At 45.1% G+C, this 22,584-nt stretch overlaps 1 protein-coding gene across 1 annotated transcript in view; it reads right to left on the bottom strand.

The window, feature by feature from the left end:
- SEC16B (SEC16 homolog B, endoplasmic reticulum export factor) overlaps window positions 1–22,584 on the bottom strand; it is a 269,950-nt gene that overhangs the window by 235,124 nt on the left and 12,242 nt on the right. Inside the window, exons 4-6 of the mRNA XM_040360362.1 lie at window positions 8,662–8,768; window positions 7,197–7,308; window positions 46–121 (exon numbers count right to left, since the gene is read on the bottom strand). Of these exons, the coding sequence (XP_040216296.1) occupies window positions 46–121; window positions 7,197–7,308; window positions 8,662–8,768 (295 nt within the window). The remainder of the gene's footprint in view (window positions 1–45; window positions 122–7,196; window positions 7,309–8,661; window positions 8,769–22,584) is intronic.

Raw genomic sequence — 22,584 nt, 5'->3', positions numbered from 1 at the left:
ATGTGTAGCAATTATATGTTAATATGTGTACCAGGAAGATCTTACCTCAATTTTTTCTGTTGCAGAGCTGCAGGGTGTATGACTGGAGTGCCAAGCATTGCTGTTGTCATATTTCTGAATCCTACAAAAAAATATATATCTAACTTAGAAAGACATACAGACTACATGATGGCATGCAGTGCTGTGGTCCTTCATTCACAAAGAATGATACATCTAGAAATAATTTGTACTGTTTCTATTTCTACTGATACGCCGGCGTAATTTCAAAATTCCCGCGTCGTATCTTTGTTTTGAATCCTCAAAACAAGATACGACGGCATCTCGGCTAGATCCGGCAGGCGTACGTCTTCGTACACCGTCGGACCTAAGATGCAATTTTTCGATGTCCGCTAGGTGGCGTTCCCGTCGTAATCCACGTTGAGTATGCAAATTAGCTATTTCCGTCGATTCACGAACGTACAACCGGCCATCGCATTTTTTTACGTCGTTTCCGTTCGGCTTTTTCCAGCGTATAGTTAAAGCTGCTATATGGTGGCGTACTCAATGTTAAGTATGGCCGTCTCTCCCGCGTATAATTTTGAAAGTTTTACAACGTTTGCGTAAGTCGTCCGTGAATGGGGCTGGACGCCATTTACGTTCACGTCGAAACCAATGACGTCCTTGCGACGTCATTTGGAGCAATGCACCCTGGGAGTTTTTACGGACGGCGCATGCGCAGTTAGTTTGGCGCGGGGACGCGCTTCATTTAAATGAAACACGCCCCCTACCCGCCGAAAGACCTGGTGCCCGTGCCCTTACGCTGCGAGAGATACGCCGCCGTAACTTATGGCGCGGATTCGTTGAGGATTCAAACCAACTAAAAGTAAGTTACAGCGGCGTAGCGTATCTTAGATACGCTGCGCCCAGCGCAGATGTATGTGGATCTGCCCCAAGGAGTGTGAGGTTATACAGTATAGATAGGAGGAAGAACACAGCTCTTACCTGCTCTGCTATTGCTCTCCTGAACAGACAAGCCATGCCACCCCCTGTGTAGTGTCACAGCCTCACCGTATGAGAAGTCAGTAGAGGAGACAAGCACCAGGTCATTGGTAACATATGAAGGATGGACAGGCAGGAAGCGGCATGTGTGTAGCTAGTGACCCGCACTAGCCCTGCATCGGAACATGTTCTCCACCAATCGCAGGCTCGCTCTCCGCTCTGACCTCTCTGTGGAGGGAAGTGTGATAGTGTGTAGAGCAGTGTGTGTCTCACAGGACGGGTATGTCCTGCACTGGTCTGGCGGCCACGGCTGCCTGTGTATCAGAACTGCACCCCCTCCTATACGAAACGGTACCGCCCACGGAGGTGGGTCATTATCGGCAATTTTAAAGGTGTTTCGGCATGTACCCAAAATAGCTATTTTCGGCCGATATGTATCGGCCACCGATATATCGGTGAATCCCTAATTATAAGCAACTGTGTGATGGGAGTCCAGCTTTTACTTGTAAGGCTATGGGATCTTAGTAGCCTTTGATGTTACTACATGGAATAAAATGTGACATTTAAATTTTTTCCAATACATGCCTTTTAAAAGAAAAAAATGTATTTGTTCTAAAACAGCACTGTCCCACCTGATCAGACAAGAAATCTGTTCCTAACTCAAGTGTGTTCAGTGCTAAATTCTAATCGAATTGTGTAACTGAAAACTAAGGAGCTTAATTCATATGGATTTCTACTCACTGACATCAAACTGTTAATATGTTCTGTGATTTATATTAGTCTATTAGTGTCGGAAGTGCATTTCCTGAAAGTTTTAGTGACTGCAAGTAATGGAAAATCTCTGAGATTTTATCATGGCAACATGAAGTAGTAAATATACAGTACTGAAAGTGAACTTCCACTTTTAATCAATCCTGAACATCGCCATCTGATGTGTTTCAAAGTTCTTAAGGGATAACCTTACCATGAATAGTGAATTATTTTATTTTATGGATAAAAACACTTTCTATTTACCTATGGTGGTGTCAGATACTTTGTTAGATGAACTAAGCAGCATATCCATTTTAGAAACATTCTAGAAGTATATAGTGCGTTGTTCAAAATCGGAAATTTTGTCTGGGGACAGCGTAGAGTGTAAAGAAGAAAGGAAGAGCCCTGGAATAAATTTGACCAGGATGGATCTACCTATATTAAAGCATGGTGGAAGGCTCACAATGTCACACTTGTTTATGTGTGTGGGCATATATTTTTAAGTTCTCTCCGAAAGTGTGTGTTCTTTTTTTGTTTACATTTTTCACAGGGGAGGGATTTAACTACCTCATTTTGATGCAAGGTCTCACTGTTCAAATATACTGGAACCCATCAACAGACATTGAGGTCCTCAATGTGGAGACTGTGTTCTCTCTGTGTTGCTGCTGGAGAAGTCCCCTCACTTCATGTCTGGTAAAACACTATGCGCAAGAGTGGAAGACAAAGAAAAAAATGGAGTCCCTGAAAGCAGTAAAAGTCTGATGAGCTTCTAAACCATTCCTACTTTATCCCAAACTAAGAAAATAAATTTGGGCTGTACATACACTATCAAGCTGAATTCAAGGAATTAGACAAAATGTACCTTTGCAGTGGGGCCTATTTGAACTACAAGGGCTACATTTTCATTTAGTTTAGGGGGTATATGAACACTTAGGTTATTCGCAGTCCAGCTGCGCAACCAGAACAGCGCCGCCACCTAAGATGCTTTAAGCCTCAGTCATATGCTCTCCTCTTAATGTACAATGAAGGGGTAATAGTCCTCCACTGCATGTGATTATGCTGAAGAACTGCCTATACTGTGAAGCTTTGGGCAGAAGGGAATAGCACTGAAACAAGGGCTAGGGTAAGCATTTAGGGTAGATTTATCTAATTTCCAGAGTTTTGTTTTAAAAAGGATTTGCAGATTCTACCAATAAGGAAGATACTGCAAATATATGCAAATAAATGGCAGCAAAAAGGATTTGTGCTGAGATCCAAGCCCCTAATATGGAAATCTGGCCCTTGACAAACTGTGCAAGCAAGTTAATAGTTGTCGGTTTATTAGTAATGGTTGCTCTCTGGGGAGATATAAGAAAGGAGTTACATGAGATTCAGTTTACCAGCTACTTTCACCTACTTTTGAAAAACTTGGAGCTCTGCTTACTGTGAGATGCAGATAGTGATAGGGCTCAGGGCACCCCAAGACCCGGGAAGCCCGAAAAGGAGATACGGGCAAAAGGACTATTGCGGTACAAGGTAAGTAGATAGACTCAAGGAGAGTAAGTATATAAAAAAAATGTAATACATTTATTAACATAGTATCAAAAATAAAAACAACAAGAACAAAATAAAACAATACAAATATCGTGACAACCATACGTGTCACCGAAACTGCAGTCCCGTGGGAGAATCACCGGGATTCTCCCACGGGACTGCAGTTTCGGTGACACGTATGGTTGTCACAATATTTGTTTTGTTTTATTTTGTTCTTGTTGTTTGATGTTTTTGAGTCTATATACTTACCTTGTACCGCAATAGTCCTTTTGCCCGTATCTCTTTTTGGGGCTTCCTGGGTCTTGGGGTACCCTGAGCCCTACCTATCTAATTAAGTTTTGGATGATGGTGCCACTATTAACTTAATGATGTGTATTTTATCAAAGAGGCTAACAATTAATTCATACTGTGAGATGCAGTTGAAGGTAGTAAACCACATAGACTGCATGTTTTCACTTTTCTGAATCTTAGGTTAGAGCCATCATGTAAAACAGAAGTAGTATATTTATAAAAAATGTGAACCCAAAGATTCAAACTTTCACACAGGATTCACATGTTTTTCTAACTGGATTCAGTTACATAAAGTAGACCCTCCTGTTTGCCTTCTTTTGCTCATAAAACCCTGTATTGCAAAAAAAGCTTTTTGTACCTACTGTAAAATCAATTTCTTTGGATTTATTAAGGGACACAGGATTTAGCTATTAAGAGAAAATTGGGGTACTATATATTGAAACCTACAAAAAATGTTTGGACACTGGCAAACAAAAAAAATCATTTGGCCAGCCAGGTATAAACCCTCTCATTCTCGGTATGCCATAATAATCTTCCAGAAACAGTCCATTCTAGGGGTCCCAATCACCTTATGCCTGAAGCTGGAATCAGATGAGGCCTGACCATCCACCTGTTAAAATGTGGAAAACGTATGAACAATAGACCAGGTGGCAGCCTTGCAAATCAGGGGAACAGTTGTCTGATGCTGAAAAGCCAAAGAGGCGCTCACAGGTTTATTATAGTGACCTTTACCAGGAAAGGGTGGGACCTGATGCTTAACCACTTCAATATTGGACACTTTCCCCCCTTTCTGCCCAAGCCAATTTTCAGCTTTCAGTGCTGTTGCTTTTTAAATGACAATTGCGCCGTCATGCTACACTGTACCTAAACAAAACTTTTATCATTTTGTTCCCACGAGTAGAGCTTTCTTTTGGTGCTACTTGATCACCTCTTGGGGTTTTAATTAGAATTGTTTTATTTAAATTGAAAAAATGCCGTGCAACCTACCCTTATAATTATATGGATCCATATGTGAAAAAATAATTGTGAATGGTGGAAACCATAAGGGCAATCCAAGAATTAATACACTCCAATTTTATTCAAACATATTTACTGTGCGATCTTGATATGCATAATACTATATGAATACTCAATGGGCTTGTTCCGCGGCAAAGTACTGGGAGAGCTGGGCTGCCGGCAGCAAAGGAGGTCTTTTGCGAACTGGGCCGGGGATCGTCCCTCCACTCCCTCCGGTAGTCCCACTATCCGGAGATTGTTCCGACGGCTTCTATTCTCAGCATCTTCTGCTTGATACTCGAGGGCCCTGACCTTTGTCTGCAGGGCCCGAATAGAAGCGTCATGGTCTGTGACGGTATCCTCCACCGCACCCACACGCCGCTCAGAATCCGACACCCGTGAGCAGATCTTATCGAAGTCCTGTCAGATAAGGCTCACATCCAACTGGATTACCTCGATTTTAGTAGTTAAGGGCGTCTGGCACGATGTGATAGCCGCCATCACCTCAGGTATTCCAGGGGGAGCCGGAGCAGGGTCCGCCTCGTGGTCAGTCTGCAACGCCATATTGCAAAGGCGCACAGAAGATGAATGGGAGCAAGCAATCGGATCGATTTCCTCTGGTATATACGGAGGGGACTTCAAATTCAAATCTTAAACTTCAAATTCTTGCTCTTCCTCTGACTCCCATAGGTTTTAGACGGCATTCAGAGAACCGCAGGCCCAGTCAGGAGATACAGGAAAAATAGCAGATCACACTCCAGGAGAGCTCAGGGAACACGTCAGTCCCCCATCTCGGCCACGCCCCCACGATATGCAATTTCTACTTTACTAAACAGGTCAACATAACATTGCATAGGGAATATCATATGAACAGAGAAGTGCAGTATAGAACATTAGTATTAAAGGAGAAGTCTAGCCAAAGCAATTCATTTTGCACTCCTGTGAAGTCTGGATCCGCCAGGTGCCTGGACTGATAGCCATCTCAGCCTCTCAGATAGCTGCTGAGATGGCGGCTCCCCACCCCTCCACAGCCCAGCGCTCCAATGAGCATAGAGGAGCAGAGCAGGAGAGCTGCTGATTGACAGGCAGCAGCTCTTTGCTCAGGGAGCCAAGAGAACTGAGCCATCTGCGATGTTCGATGGCTCAGTTCTCAATGTAGAGACGCCGGGGGACAGATGCTGCATCCACCTCGGAAAGTATGATTATGGGAAAAAACAGATTTTTAATAAATGAGAACAATACTACAAATGACCACTAGATGGCTGTAGAGTTTGTGTGTTCAGTTCAGCTTTTGAACAAGGAAAGAAGACAAGGTTTCCCACATGTCCATCTCATGAAGGAAGGTTCTGGAAAACTCATGGTTTTGTGCATCTGCGTCTGGCACAGGCTTTACATTGGCACTGCTGCTTTCTTCGGTCAGATAGGGCCACCCCACTGCATGGACAGCCTCTCCACACCGACTGCAGCAAAGTATTCTCCAGTGACTGGGGCTGGTTCAAGAGCTCAGGGGATGCTGGGAGCAGACCATAGGATTGTGGGAGTTTAAATTAAAGGAACCCGCACCTGACTGTAGATAAAGGGGCACCCTGCCACATTATGTGTATCAAAATTGCACAGTAAATATGTTTGAATTACATTTGGAGTGTATTAATACTTGGATTACCCATCGGGGTTCCTACCATCATTAACAATTATTATTTCAGTTCTTTGAAGTGTGGAAACACATATCAGTGCTAGGAGCAGTTTATTTACTGAGTTTTTCTTATATTTTTTTATCAAGCAAAGTCCCATTATATTAGCGACTCTAGATCTTTGGGAGGTCGCTGATATAGGTGGACTTTAATCTAATGGGGAAGTCTCTAAGGGGGGTATTAAAGATCAAACTGGGGTCTGTAAGTTGGGGACAGTGCTTTTAGATTACTAGGATATAATGGGATGGCTCTAATGGGAAGGGATGGTGCTGATATAAGAGGACTCTGGTCTAATGAGGGTGTTAGCAGCTTATTTAATAGTTTGTCACCCCCCATTAGTTTAGAGTCCCATTATATCAGTGTCCCCCTTTAGAGACCCTCAATACATGCATACATTCCCCCTAGACCGTAAAAAAACCCCATTAGATATGAAGCTGCTGCAAGACAGGAAGTTAAGTGTGGGAGCCAGAGTTTGGGGGCAGAGCAGGGGGAGAGGTGGGGGAGTAGCACGGAGAAGGGAGGCAGGCAGGCAAGCACTGCACCAGCACAGGAATCCTCACTGCCTGGAAGCACTGTCTAAGTTCAAAGTATCCGCATCCTGCCAGAACATGCATGGCTCCATCCCCAGGACTGAAACACATGGTTGCATTGAAAGAACATTTTCTGCAACGAGCTGTCTTGGGTCCAGGGCCTGGTCACAAGTATGGCCTTTGCAACCCTGGTAGTTCCGCCACTTCCATTGGCCATATTTAATACCAGTGCATTGCGTTTCAGTGCTGTCAACAAAAGTAGAACACATTGCTTTTTTTCTGTATGGAACGTGCCAAAATGCATAAAAAAAGCACCGGAACGCACAATGCAGAAATTGTGGTGTGAACCGGGCCAGTATATAACACAAGGAATGGGAAAGGATTAAAACTAACAAAAAACGATTTAAAATACACATTAGTGGATTACCGGTCTTGAACTATCTGTTGCTGGTTCACCATGGTCTGATCCACATTGTATACATTAGGCGGATTTTGCATCCAGTGTTCCATGTGCTGGTTTTGTGTTTCTCTCCTCCAGTCTACATGAAAGAAAAAAAAAAGCACATCAGCTGAGGTCAACAGGAGAATACTATTTATGTACTTATTTATTTTGTTCTGTACTCATGTTTTTATTTTTTTAATCAGGTAAATATGAGGCAATGCATACAAACATACAAACATTTAACACCTTACTCCTAAGGCTGCATTCACACCTCCGCGACAAGCAACGCCGCGTACACGGCGTATTTTGCCGCGAATAGTGCATCTTTTTTTTTTTTTTTTTTTTTTAAATCCTTCCCATTGCTGTCAATGGCCGAACGCCAATGTCGCCTGAAAAAAAGGGTCCGGGACTTTTTTTCAGGCGACAGGCGTACGGCGTCTATGAGATGTGAACCATCTCCATAGACAGCAATGGGAATTCTCCCCTCTAGCGGCACAAGCGTCGGGCGTTTTGTCGCCTAGATGTGAATGGGCTCTTAAGTCTTAAGGACAGTAAACTGGCCCTTTGTTTAGAAAGTTTGAAAACCCCTGCTCTATTGTATACCTTCCAACTTTCTAAAATGATCACAAGGGACAATTTTTAACACACAGTACGTAGGCAAAGCATGTACCTGCTGCAGCCACGGCTGGGAGCTATGCTATTAACCGAAAAGACGGCTACAGCGCGGTCAGCTTATTCTTGGAGGGCGTCCATTGACATCCGCCCAGAATCATACTCCCGCGCGCCTCCTGGGGCACGCTCCCGGAAATATCCATGACCACCGGGTCCGGAAGACCCGGCTCATAACGGATCACGGTAAATGGCTGCTGATAGAGGCCGTTTACTACGTGATCGCTCCGTCAAATGACTTGTAAACAAATCGTCGTCATGTCATGACGCCGGTTCCTCTCTCCCCTCTCTGTGCCGATCGGTACAGTGTGAGAGGAGAGGGGGAGAGATCGTTTGCAGCAGTGCTGTGGGCTAGATTTGTAGTGCCCACAGCGCTGCTCAGTGGCCATTCCAGCTCTATTTGTGTGGAAAAAAAGTACAAACATTTCATATGGGTACAGTGTCGCATGACTGAGTAATTGTCATTCAAAGTGTAAGAGCACTGAATGCTGAACATTGGTCTGGTTAGGAAGGGGGTTTAAGTGCCCAGTGGTCAAGTGGTTAGTAAGCCTGCCCATCACATTAACCAACCAGTAGCTGGTTTTGATGGGTGATAATTACATAAGTGGATAAGACTTGCAAAGGAGATGCGTATAGCCTTTTTTCATAATTAAAATCACATTGAGGTACAGCCGTACAGGGGGGGGGGGGAGAACTTACTAAATGCTTGAAACTAATTAAAGTAGTTATACCAGTCTTCAGCTGCCACTATAGAATGAACTAAACAGTAGGAAGAATGTACCTGTTTCTGCAGAGACAGTAGCTGTAGGATCATAACGGTAGCTTCTGTTGCCATAGTTTTCTCTATGTACAGCTTCATAAAACCCGTATCTTTCATCATATTCCTGCCTGGAAAGACAGGATCAGGTCAAGAAAAGGCAAGAAGGAGAGGGCAGCATTGTTTCTGAAGTTGTCTTCCTATTAGTTGGAATAGGCGTGAAAAGTCTGCAAAATCCAAAGCATCATGAAATAAACAGAGATAGCAGCATTGCTAAAGTATATATATATATATATATATATATATATTGAGCCTTTTCTATTGTTGTTAGTGATTCACATGATTTATGGTTCCTTAAAAGAAACTTGTACTGAAAGTGTATGGAGGCTGGAGGCTGGGCACAGCTTAGTTCTCACTGATTCCCAATGATCTGAGGGCAAATTATTCTAAGCGTCTGGTTTAAAAGGTGAGCAAATTTGCATATCAGCTTCAGACATAATTTTTAATAGGATAACAATAGGATCTCAACCAGTGCTGCATATATGACAGAATGTGTTTCTAAAAGGTAAGAGGGTTCTAGTTGTTTAAAGTGGTTCTACAGTCTAAACCAGTGGTCTCCAAACTGCCGCCTGGGGGACGGATGTGGTCCTTTGCTTGTCTTTATCCGGCCCTTGGGGCACTATTTCTCCAACTTAGATGAAGAACTGTTCCTCCCACTGACACCAACCATCGGTCATAATTACCGCCACTGACACCAACAATACAAAGAACTACCACTGAGGCCCCGTACACAAGTCCGAGAAACTCGACGGGCAAAACACATCGTTTTGCTCGTCGAGTTCCTTGTGAAGCCGCCGAGGATCTCGGCGAGCCAACTTTTCCCATTGACTAACGAGATAATAGAGAACATGTTCTCTTTTTGGCCCAACGAGATCCTCGTCGGTTTCCTCGGCGAAAAGTGTACACACGACCGGTTTTCTCGGCAGAATACGTCTCCCATCGAGTGTCTGGCTGAATTCTGCCGAGAAACTTGGTCGTATGTACGGGGCCTGACACCAACATTGGGGCATCATTTCTGCAACTGACACGGTGGGGCACTTTTCTTCCCACTGACACCAATGATGAGATATTGATTGCTCCCACGCTACAACATTTTCTACTTCCACAGGCCACAGTCTGCTCCCCCCTAATGCCTGAAGGACAGTAAACTGGATCTTTGTTTAGAAAGTTTGGAGACTCCTGCTCTAAACATTTTTCATCTTAAAGTAGAGGTCCACTCTAAATCTCTAAATCTGCAGGCATTCACAATCTCATGCCTTGTACACACGACCGCTTTTTCAGACAGGAAAACTGCTATGAGAGCTTTTCGTCGGGAATCCTAGGCGTGTATATGTTCCATCGCAGTTTTTTCTGATGGGAAAACTGTCGGACAAAAAAATAGAGCAGGATCTCTTTTTTCTCATCATGAAAAAATCCTGGCGGGAAAACCATTCGTCTGTATGGTTTTCCGATAGGCAAAAAAACGTGCATGCTCAGAATCAAGTATGAGACGGGAGCGCTCTTTCTGGTAAAACTAGCATTCGTAATGGAGATAGCACATTTATCACGCAGTAACGGACTGAAATGCACAAGGCTGAAAAGCGCAAATCGTCTCTCACCAAACTTTCACTAACACAAGGATCAGCAAAAGAAGCCCAAAGGGTGGCGCCTTTGGAATGGAACTTCCCCTGTCGTATGTATTGTACGTCACCGCGCTTTGGATGGGCAGACTTTTGTAAGGCAGGCTGAGAGTAATTCTTTCGGGAAAACCGTTGGTTTATTATCCGATGGGAAAACCGGTCATGTGTACTAGGCATAAGACTAACCTATCTAGCCCTGAAAAGAAGAAATTGCTATACATACCTTTTTGAAGCCGGTCAGGTCCCACTCTGAGCTGTCATCGGCAACTTCGCTGTGTAGGCAGGAGAGACAGCCAACAACAGAAGCCCCATAATAAGCCTATGGGTGACGTCACTTCCTGGGCATTTCCCAGCTGTTGTGGGCTGTCTCTTCTGCAGAGCTTTCGCCACTGGAGACTGGACCAGAGCAGCTTCAAAAAAGGTATATATAGCGATTTCTTCTTCACAGAGCTAGATAGGTTAGTCTTAAATCATTGAAGCCTATAGATTTACAGATTTTAGTGTTAGGGTGGACTTCTACTTTAATGAATTTCCTGCTTTAAGATAAAAAATGTTTACTGTTTTTTTGTCAGGTCACCTGTGGCCAGGTGACAAGTGCACCCTGTAGGGGTCAGGGATGCACCGCAGGGAAGTGAACCCTATAGCCGACTACTGCTGGCAGGGAGGAAGCGTAACCCAAGATCACCCAGGGCGCGGAGTCTAAGACCCAGTTTTGTATTCACCAGAGCCCTTGGTGGTAGGGATGGTCTTGGCCGCAACTGGGTCCAGGTCGCGTTCCCGGGATTCCTCAGGTCACACTCCGCAGGGAGAAGGGGGAAGCAGCCAGCAGAACAAACAGTGGTGATGGACAGGCCGAGGTCAGGGCAACAGGCAGACAAGGATAACCGTGGAACATGCAAATAGTCAGGGGCACAGGCAGACAGGGAAGTCGGGGACAAGCCAAAACGGTACACGGAAGATGATCGTAGCACTCTGCAACCAGGAACTAGCAATACACTGCAGACAGGAACTGAGCATTGGAACACTGTTGAACAGCACTGCAGACCTGTAGAGCAAAGGTTAATATAGGCTTCCTGGGATGGACTAGGGTGGAGCCATACAGGAAGAGGAAGTGATAAGAAGGGAAACCAGAACAGGATCTGCCTCTAATCAACACATGGAGATCAGGTAGGCAGACAGACATGATGCATATTCATGACAGTACCCTCCCTCTTACGAGGCCTCCCCCTTCCCTGCCTGGGTCCGGGATTAGAGGGAAACTTCAGATGAAAATTTTTCAATAGACGAGGTGCAAAGACCTCTGATGCAGGAACCCAAGACCTCTCCTCAGGACCAAAGCCTTTCCAATGAACAAGGTACTGAAGAGCGCCTCTACAGAGTCGGGAATCCAGTACTTGACTGACCTCATATTCCTGATTCTCCTCAGAGACTGGTGCCGTGGTGGGGAGAGGACGAGAGAACCTATTAAGGACTAAAGGCTTCAGAAGGGAAACATGGAAGGAGTTAGAGATTTTGAGGTTTTTGGGAATCTGAAGCTTGAAACAAACTGGATTCAGCTTAGCCATTATGGTGTATGGACCAATGAATCTTGGAGCAAACTTCAGAGAAGGAACTCGGAGCTTGATGTTTCTGGTGGAGAGCCAGACTTTGTCCCCTGGTTGAAGAGAAGGCGGTTTACGCCTGCGGCGGTCAGCAAAGCCTTTGAATTTGTCGGCAGCTGCCCGGAGGGAATCATGGACGTCGCTCCAGATGGAATTGAATGACTCTTGAGCTGAAGCCAAAGCTGGGATATCCAGAGAACAGGTCATGGGAAGTGGAAGTTGAGGATGTCTTCCATAAACTGAGAAAAAGGGTGTTCTCTGCGAACTGGTATTCACATGATTGTTATGGGAAAATTCCGCCCATGGAAGTAGAGAGGACCAATCGTCATGATGAGCGGAGACTAAGGTACGAAGAAAAACCTCTAACTCCTGATTAACCCTCTCCGTCTGCCCATTGGATTGAGGATGGTAAGAAGAGGAAAAATCCAAAGCAATATTGAGGGATTTGCAAAAGGCTCTCCAAAACCGAGACGTGAATTGAACACCCCTGTCCGAAACAATATGAGAAGGAACCCCATGAAGACGGAAAATCTCTCGAACAAAAATGGGGACCAAAGCAGGAGCAGAAGGCAGACCAGGAAGGGGAACAAAATGTGCCATTTTGGAGAACCGATCGACTACCACCCAAATGACCGTATTACCGTCAGACAGTGGAAGATCGGTGATAAAATCCATGGCAATGTGAGCCCAGGGCTCCTTGGGAATGGGCAAGGGCATGAGGAGACCAGCAGGAGCTTGTGTGGAGGATTTGAACTGAGCACAGACATGACAAGCCTTGACATAGTCTTTAACCTCTGAGCGGAGATTTGGCCACCAATAGTGACGACTAATGAGTAGGAAGGACCGGAGGAAACCAGCATGGCCCGCCACCTTGGAATCATGTCCCCAACGAAGGATCTTGGCTCTTAGCTCAGTGGGGACAAAGGTCTTACCAGGAGGAATTTTTGAGTCCAGGGTGGTAGAATGGGCAACAATGCATGAAGTTGGAATGATCGGCTCAGGTTCAAGAGTGAGATCTTCGTCCAAGGTGTCAAAGGATCTAGAAAGCGCATCAGCCCGACCGTTGCAGGAACCAGGTTTGTATGTAATCGTGAAACTGAAACGGGAAAAGAAGAGACTCCACCTGGCCTGTCTGGGATTCAGACGTTTAGCATTCTGTAAGTACTGTAGATTCTTGTGATCGGTGAAGATCGTTATGGAGTGAGGAGAACCCTCCAAAAGATGACGCCACTCTTCTAGCGCCAATTTAATTGCGAGAAGTTCCCGGTCACCGATGGCATAATTTCTCTCTGCCTGAGAAAATTTTTTGGAAAAGAACGCACATGGTTGACGTCTCTTCTCAAAAAGTTGAAGAAGCACCGCTCCCACTCCCACTGAAGAAGCGTCCACTTCAATAAAGAATGCCTCCTCAGGGTTTGGTCTCCTCAAAAGAGGTCCAGAGACGAAGGCCTGTTTCAGATCGTGAAACGCAGAGACAGCTTCGGGAGGCCAGTCTTTGGCATTAGCACCCTTCTTGGTCAAAGCGATAATAGGCGCGGCAATGGAAGAATAATTCCTGATGAACTGCCTATAATAATTTGTGAAACCAAGAAAGCGCTGTGTGGCCTTGAGGCTAGCAGGAAGAGGCCAATTGGTAATGGCTAAGACCTTCCCAGGATCCATACGAAGGCCCAAGCTTGAAACAAAGCATCCTAGAAACAGGACCTCAGAACATTCAAAGGAGCATTTCTCCAGTTTGGCATAGAGATTATTCTCTCTGAGGCGCTGGAGTACAGTGCGAACATGGTTCCTGTGGACATGCAGATTTTCCGAAAAGATTAGAATGTCATCCAGATAGATGACAACAAACTGGTACAGCAGGTCCCTGAAGATTTCGTTGACAAAGTTTTGAAACACGGCTGGGGCATTACATAACCCGAAAGGCATGACCAGATACTCATAATGGCCGTCTCGAGTGTTAAACGCAGTCTTCCACTCATCGCCTTCTCGTATTCGAATGAGGTTGTACGCCCCCCTGAGATCCAACTTAGTGAAAATGGAGGCACCCCTCAACCTATCGAACAATTCAGATATCAAGGGTAAGGGGTAACGATTCTTAATAGTAACAGCGTTTAATCCTCGATAATCAATACAGGGTCTCAAGGTACCATCCTTCTTGGCAACAAAAAAGAACCCTGCTCCTGCAGGCGATGACGATTTCCGAATGAAACCTCTGTCAAGGTTTTCTGCGACATACTCAGACATGGCCTGGGTCTCTGGGATGGACAAAGGGTATGTGCGACCCCTGGGCAGAATTGCTCCAGGAACAAGGTCAATGGCACAGTCAAAAGATCTGTGGGGAGGAAGCACCTCGGCTGATTTCTTACAGAACACATCCCGGTAATCGCTGTAAGCAGTGGGAAGATCCGAAGATACTGATGTGGTAGCAACCGGAAGTTCCCCCTTAGGAGTCACCTTGGAAAGACATGACGAGAAACATGAAGGACCCCAAGCCAGAATCTGCCCAGAAGCCCAGTCCACATGGGGAGAGTGGAGCTGTAGCCAAGGAAGGCCCAATACAATGGGAGTGGAGGCTTTAGGTAGGATGAGAAAGGATATCCACTCCTGGTGGAGAATCCCTATCGACATCCTAATGGGTAGTGTCTGGAAGCGAATAGGACCCCCTGGGAGAATAGTGCCATCAATTGCCGAGACTACCAGCGGCGTAGTGAGGGGTGAAAGGGTAAGCTTCATAGAAGAAGCAGTTCTCCAGTCCATAAAGTTGCCGGCAGCCCCGGAATCCAGATATGCAGAGATCGATAGGGGAGAAGTGCCTACATGAAGGGACACCGGAAGGAGCAGACGGGAAGGTGATGTTTCTGGGTCCAATACTCCACCTTCTAAATGTATTAGACCTGAGCGTTTCCCGGGCGAAGCGGGCAGGAGGCACGAAGATGGCCCTTGCCTCCACAATAGAGGCACAAGCCCAGAGTTCTGCGTCTAGCACGTTCTTCGGGTGTTAGTCTGGTCCGGCCCAACTGCATAGGTTCCTCAGCAGGCAGGGGGTGGTCTACGGGACGAAGTGAGGGAAGCACAGACTGACTACGACCTAGGGAGTGCTGGTGTCCTTTCTCAATGGACCTCTCCTGAAAACGAATATCGATCTGATTGCACAGGGAGATGACATCGTCCAGACCGACGGGGATGGTTCTTCCCGCTAATTCGTCCTTCACTCGGTCAGAGAGGCCATGTAAAAAGGTAGCGACCAGGGCCTCATTGTTCCAGCTCAATTCAGCTGAGAGTATACGGAACTGAAGAGCATATTGACCCACTGAACGAGATTCTTGGCGGAGACGTAGCAGAGCACTGGCTGCTGAAGAGGCCCGAGCCGGCTCTTCAAAGATGTTCCGAAAGAGCTTTAGGAAGTTGAACAGGCTGGAAACTACCGGATCATTCCTCTCCCACATAGGGGCAGCCCAGGCTAAAGCTTCACCGGAAAGGAGGGAAATAATATAGGCTACCTTTGCCCGATCAGACAAGAAGTTTTGAGGCTGTAGTTCAAAATGGATGGTGCACTGGCTAAGAAACCCCCTGCAGGCCTTGGAGTCTCCAGAAAAACGGACTGGAGGTGGTAGCTTCAGTGAATGCGACTCTGCGACTGGTGCGACGGGCGCAGCCGCTGCCGCTGGTTGTACTTGGGGTTGTAGATTCGGGGCTCCCAACGAGGTCTGAAGCTGATCAAAGCGGGAAGCCAGATCCTGAAGGAAACGCATCACCTGAGCCTGATTAGCTTCATGCGTCTCGAGTCTGTGAACAACGCCCTGTAATGGGTCATCTGCAGGAAGCGGCACGTCGGCCGGGTTCATGGCTGTTCAAACTGTCAGGTCACCTGTGGCCAGGTGACAAGTGCACCCTGTAGGGGTCAGGGATGCACCGCAGGGAAGTGAACCCTATAGCCGACTACTGCTGGCAGGGAGGAAGCGTAACCCAAGATCACCCAGGGCGCGGAGTCTAAGACCCAGTTTTGTATTCACCAGAGCCCTTGGTGGTAGGGATGGTCTTGGCCGCAACTGGGTCCAGGTCGCGTTCCCGGGATTCCTCAGGTCACACTCCGCAGGGAGAAGGGGGAAGCAGCCAGCAGAACAAACAGTGGTGATGGACAGGCCGAGGTCAGGGCAACAGGCAGACAAGGATAACCGTGGAACATGCAAATAGTCAGGGGCACAGGCAGACAGGGAAGTCGGGGACAAGCCAAAACGGTACACGGAAGATGATCGTAGCACTCTGCAACCAGGAACTAGCAATACACTGCAGACAGGAACTGAGCATTGGAACACTGTTGAACAGCACTGCAGACCTGTAGAGCAAAGGTTAATATAGGCTTCCTGGGATGGACTAGGGTGGAGCCATACAGGAAGAGGAAGTGATAAGAAGGGAAACCAGAACAGGATCTGCCTCTAATCAACACATGGAGATCAGGTAGGCAGACAGACATGATGCATATTCATGACATTTTTAACCTCCCCCACCACTTATCTGTCTACTCTGATCAAACCAGTGCTGTCCCCGGTTGCAGGTCCTCTCCCTTCACCTCTTTGTCTTACAGGAGCTCTCAGTCAAGTCCTGTAAGGAGGCTGCGGGGGGGATTGGCAATGTGCCCACACAGGTACACCTGCAGGAAGAAGGCATGGACAGTGCGGGAGGAGGACTGCTAAAGAATAAGTGAGGGACTGCTCTATGCAATATCGTTGCACAGAGCAGTTAAAGTGTTACTAAACCCAGGATCCTGCCTTCACTATATCTGGTCTCCCACAATAAAAAGAACATGGAAATGCAATTATTTTAGTAAATATAAAATGCTAAATACCTTTTTTTTCATCAGCAAAGTATAAAGCAGTCTTGTGACTCCTATTAGTGTCTGGTTAAAGCTTGTAGGAGAAGTTTTCATTCATTGTCCTGTGAGGCTGCAGGACCCCTGACCCTCTGTCTGGACAGAGCTGATTGGCCCTTTGCTGATCACATACACCCTCCCAAGAATAAATAAAAACTCTCTAGCAATACACAACAAACTGAGTATGTGCAGAGTGCCTCCAAAGAAGAGGGCTTATCAGGAAAAGGATTGAAGAAGGGGAGGATCAGTGAAAACAGGAATAAATAGCCTTTTTACACAATGAGCAGGATTAACCCTTAGGTTCCACAGTGCGTATAACAAGCATGCTTTACTGCATATACAGACTCATTTTACCGTTGTGAGTTTTAAGTATAAACCTATTTTTATTTTAATTAAAAAAGAAAGATAAGCTATAGTGTCACTTTAAAGTGTAAAATGTTTTAGTTTTGAGTGTGGAATATGTAAAACCCCTGTCTGTTTTTTATTGCTGCCCACGTCTCCATTGGGGAGATTTATCATCTTTATTTATCATGGTAACCCATGTCTCTTGTACAGAAAGTGGGTAATCCAAAGGTTTAGAGTTCTCACAGGAGCAAAAAGTTAGGGAAAGTCTTAGAGGGGATGTCCTCTCCCTTTTTCTATAATTTCCTGTTCCTGTTCTATTTTTGGGTCTCAAAGTAAAAAAAAAAGCTGTTAACTGACAGGTGTCAGAACCAATCCATTTTCAAAACTAAAAATACATTTGGCTTAGCATATGTTTTAAAGCTAAATTTATTGACTAATAGTCAGTGCTGGACAGAGTGACCTCCCACCTGACTGTGACTGCACAGGTTTGGTGCTATCCTTTTCAAAAGAGGGTAAATACCTTACCAGTGTCATGCTCAAAGCCCCTGTAAGCCATAAGTATATAACAGTCAAAGGAGCCGGCAACTCGGAAGGTTACAATCCAATCTTCTTTATTAAAAACAATGTTGGGGTAAAATACCTTGAACAAAACCGTTGACATGATTAAGCCTATGCAGGCCTTAGTCATAAGGGTCACAGGTCATAACTATATCTATATGACTAAGGCCTGCATAGGCTGAAACACATCAACTGTTTTGCTCCTGTTTCTTTACCCTTATGCCTCGTACACACGACCAGTTTTCCCATCGGGAAAATTGCCATGTCAGCTTTTGGCAGGGAAAACTGGCCATGTGTATGCTCCATGCCAGTTTTCCCCGATAGGAAACCTCCGGGAATCGCGGCAGGAAAATGAGAACATGTTCTCTTTTTTCCTACCGCGGTTCCAGTGGCCTTTTTCCCGGCAGTTTCCCTACAGGAAAATCTCTGGTGTGTACAGGGGGAAAGTTACCGAGCAGGTTCTTTTTACCGCCGGGAATCCCGATTGTGTGTACGAGGCATAACATAAGTTTTAAAGAAGAAGATAGGATTTTAACCATCCGAGTTGCCGGCTCCTTTGACTGTTGGTCAGTAGAAGGTACCTTCTGCACCTTAGTTTTGGTTAGCAAAGCTGTAAGACTACACAATTAGGCTAATAGTAAAGTGCGAAACCAGGAAGTCGATCTCTGTTAACACAGTGGAGGTCCTGACTTTTTTAAGTAGGTATGAAATTTAGTCGTTTACAATGCCACAGAATGACCAAGCACAGCTTGATCAATAGATCAACCTCAGCATGTTCACTCGATAATTAGGATGCAGCAGCACCGTCTGCTCTCTCCTCCTCTAAGCATGCTCCATTTTTAGCACATGTGCACTGTAATGCCACGTACACACGATCGGACATTCCTATATCAAAACCGTGGATTTTTTTCTGACGGATGTCCGCTCAAACTTGTCTTGCATACACACAGTCACACAAATGTTGTCAGAAATTGCTAACGTCAAGTTCGAAAAATAAAGTTCAATGATTCCGAGAATGCGTAGAATTTTTGTACGTTGAATTGTGTACACACGGTTGGAATTTCCGACAACAACTTTTGTTGTCGAAAAATTTGAGAACCAGCTCTCAAATTTTTGTTGTTGGAAATTCCGACAGCAAATGTCCGATGGAGCATACACACGGTTGGATTTTTCAACAAGCTCAAATCGAACATTTGTTGTCGGAAATTCCAACCGTGTGTTCACAGCATAAGAAGACATATTTGTCTACTAATTGAGATATTCCCTCTCCCAAGCAGGGCATTAGAGTAGTCTGACAACCAGATAATTAAAGTTCTTACTGCATTTTAATACACATTTAATAATTTGTCAATGAACACATAACTTCAATAATTAGTGCATTTTATATCTGTCTGGTGTTAGCTTTAAGAAAAAGTATTTAGGAATAAGAACCCCTTATTAAATAAGAGCCACATATGCCTTTAGCTACAGTAGTGCCACTAGCTCCTAGTAAATTGATTTTCTGAAATACTGATCTAGCCTCCTTCCATGGTTTATGATGGACAGATACAATTTAATGCATCTGTGGCTGACCTTTAATTTAACCAAACAAGTGTTTTCTAGAGGATTACACATTGTTCTTTACAGAGATAAAATGTGCCCTAAAAAGAGGAACTAACAAATCGATAGATTAAAAATAACTCAATTTTTTGTATATAATTCAGCATCTTTACACGGTATGAGGATAATAGTTGTAAATGTGTGCAGCACTCATGCTGCAGCCGTCGGCATCCCTCTAGCTGTATAGGCAGCAGTCTAACATAATCATTATCCTCTGTTCCAACAAATAAAACAATTTCATACCTTGCCTTTCCAACATGTCTCCGTCACTAAAGTTCACTTGTATGTCAGATTATCAGCCGAGGTTACTGGTCGTGCAAGGAACATGCACAACGGGGCATGTCTGTATATATACACAGTACAAAAAAAATGTATACAGTATCTCACAAAAGTGAGTACACCTCTCACAATTTTGTAAATATTTTGTTCTATCTTTTCATGTGACAACACTGAAGAAATGACACTTTGCTACAAAGTAATGAGTGTACAGCTTGTATAACAGTGTAAATTTGCTGTCCCCTCAAAATTACTCAACACACAGCCATTAATGTCTAAACCGCTGGCAACAAAAGTGAGTACACCCCTAAGGAATAATGTCCAAATTGGGCCCAAAATTTTAATATTTTGTGTAGCCAACATTATTTTCCAGCATTGCCTTAACCCTCTTAGGCAGGGTTTGACAAATTTGCTTGGAATCTAGGAGCCAGCTAAAAAAGTTAGGAGCCAAAAAACGCACCGCGTCCCGACGAGCTTGCGCGCAGAAGCGAACATATACGTGAGCAGCGCACACGTGTGAGGTATCGCCGCGATTGGTAGAGCGAGGGCAATAATTCTAGCCCTAGACCTCCTCTGTAACTCAAAACATGCAACCTGTATATTTTTTTAAACGTCGCCTATGAAGATTTTAAAGGGTAAAAGTTTGTCGGCATTCCACGAGCGGAGCAATTTTGAAGCGTGACATGTTGGGTATGAATTTACTCGGCGTAACATTATCTTTCATAATATTAAAAAAAATGGGGATAACTTTACTGTTGTCTTATTTTTTAATTAAAAAAAGTGTAATTTTTTCCAAAAATGTTTTGCAACGATCACCATTTTATTCTCTAGGGTGTTAGGATAAAAAATATATATAATGTTTGGGGGTTCTAATTAGAGGGAAGAAGATGGCAGTGAAAATAGTGAAAAATGACATTAGAATTGCTGTTTAACTTGTAATGCTTAACTTGTAATACCAACGGCCACCACCAGATGGCGCCAGCTCACACAAGGAAGAGCTGAGGACTTCCAAGCCAAGTCGCCAGGACGCTATTTCTAGTCGCCATGGCAACCTGGCGACCGGGATTTGTCAAACCCTGCTCTTAGGCATGGAGTTAACCAGAGATTCATAGGTTGCCACTGGTGTCCTCTTCCACTCCTCCACTCCTCCCTCATCACGGAGCTGGTGGATGTTAGAGACCTTGTGCTCCTCCACCTTCCGTTTGAGGACGCCCCACAGATGCTCAATAGGGTTAAGGTCTGGAGACATGCTTGGCCAGTCCATCACCTTTACCCTCAGCTTCTTTAGAAAGGCAATGGTGGTCTTGGATGTGTGTTTGGGGTCATTATCATGTTAGAATACTGCTCTGCGGCCCAGTCTCCAAAGGGAAGGGATCATGTTCTGCTTCAGTATGTCACAGTACATGTTGGCATTCATGATTCCCTCAATGAACTGTAGCTCCCCAGTGCCAGGAGCACTCATGCAGCCACAGACCATGACACTCCCACCACCATGCTTGACTATAGGCAAGACACTCTTGTCTTTGTACTCCTTACCTGGTTGCCATGACATACCCTTGACACCAAGTTAAGTGCACATGCTCAGCGTAATATCCAGAGGTTGAGCCTGTCAGTGCTCAGACCATATGCCGCACACTGCATCAAATTGGTCTTAGTGAACCAAATACGTTTATCTTGGTCTCATCAGACCACAGGACATGGTTCCAGTAATCCATGTCCTTAGTCTGCTTGTCTTTAGCAAACTGTTTGCAGGCTTTCTTGTGTATCCTCTTTAGAAGAGGCTTCCTTCTGGGACGACAGCATGCAGACCAATTTTATGCAGTGTGTGGCTTATGGTCCAAGAACTTACAGGCTCAACCTCTGGATATGATGCTGAGCATGTGCACTTAACTTCTTTGGTCGACCATGGCGAGGCCTGTTCCGAGTGGAACCTGTCCTGTTAAACTGCTGTATTGTCTTGGCCACCATGCTGCAGCTCAGGGCAATCTTGTTATAGCCTAGGCCATCTTTATATAGAGAAATAATATTTTTTTTTAGATCCTCAGAGAGTTCTTTGCCATGAGGTGCTATGTTGAACTTCCAGTGACCAGTATATGAGAGTGAGAAAAATAACACCAAATTTAACACACCTGCTCCCCATTCACACCAGAGACTTTGTAACACTGAGGCCCCGTACACACGAGAGGATTTATTCGCGGATACGGTCCACCGGACCGTTTCCGCAGATAAATCCTCTCGAGGATTTGCGAGGATTTTGATCCGATGGAGTGTACTCACCATCGGATCGAAATCCGCAACGAAATCCCATCGCGATGACGTGTCGCGCCGTCGCCACGATGATGACGCGGCGACGTGCGCGACGCTGTCATATAAGGAATTCCACGCATGCGTCGAATCATTACGACGCATGCGGGGGATTCATTCGGACGGATTGATCCGGTGAGTCTGTACAGACCAGCGGATCAATCCGTTGGGATGGATTCAAGCGGATAGATTTGAAAGCATGTCTTCAAATTTTTATCCGCTGGAAATCCATCCCAGGGGATAAAAATCAGCGGAAACAGATCCGCTGGATTGTACACACCAGGGGATCTATCCGCTGGAGCCGGTCCGCGGATCAATTCCAGCGGATGGATCCTCTCGTGTGTACGGGGCCTAACGAGTCGCATGACACCGGGGAGGGAAAATGGATAATTGGGCCCAATTTGGAAATTTTCACTTAGGGAGGTACTCACTTTTGTTGCCATTAATGTTTAGACATTAATGGCTTTGTGTTGAGTTATTTTGAGGGGACAGAAAATTTACACTGTTATACAAGCTGTACACTCACTACTTTACATTGTAGCAAAGTGTAATTTCTTCAGTGTTGTCACATGAAAAGATATAATAAAATATTTACAAAAATGTGAGGGGTGTACTCACTTTTATAGGAAGCCCCTCAAAGCGCCTGTAAAGTGCCTTGGCTTTGGCGCTTTGTGGGCACTTTTAACCCTTTATTCAGCCACTAGCGGGTGCTGGC

Source organism: Rana temporaria, chromosome 7 (assembly GCF_905171775.1).
Source record: "Rana temporaria chromosome 7, aRanTem1.1, whole genome shotgun sequence".
Taxonomy (NCBI): Eukaryota; Metazoa; Chordata; class Amphibia; order Anura; family Ranidae; genus Rana; species Rana temporaria.
The sequence above is the reverse complement of the archived record's forward strand: the minus strand, read 5'-3'. Positions and strand labels throughout refer to the sequence as shown.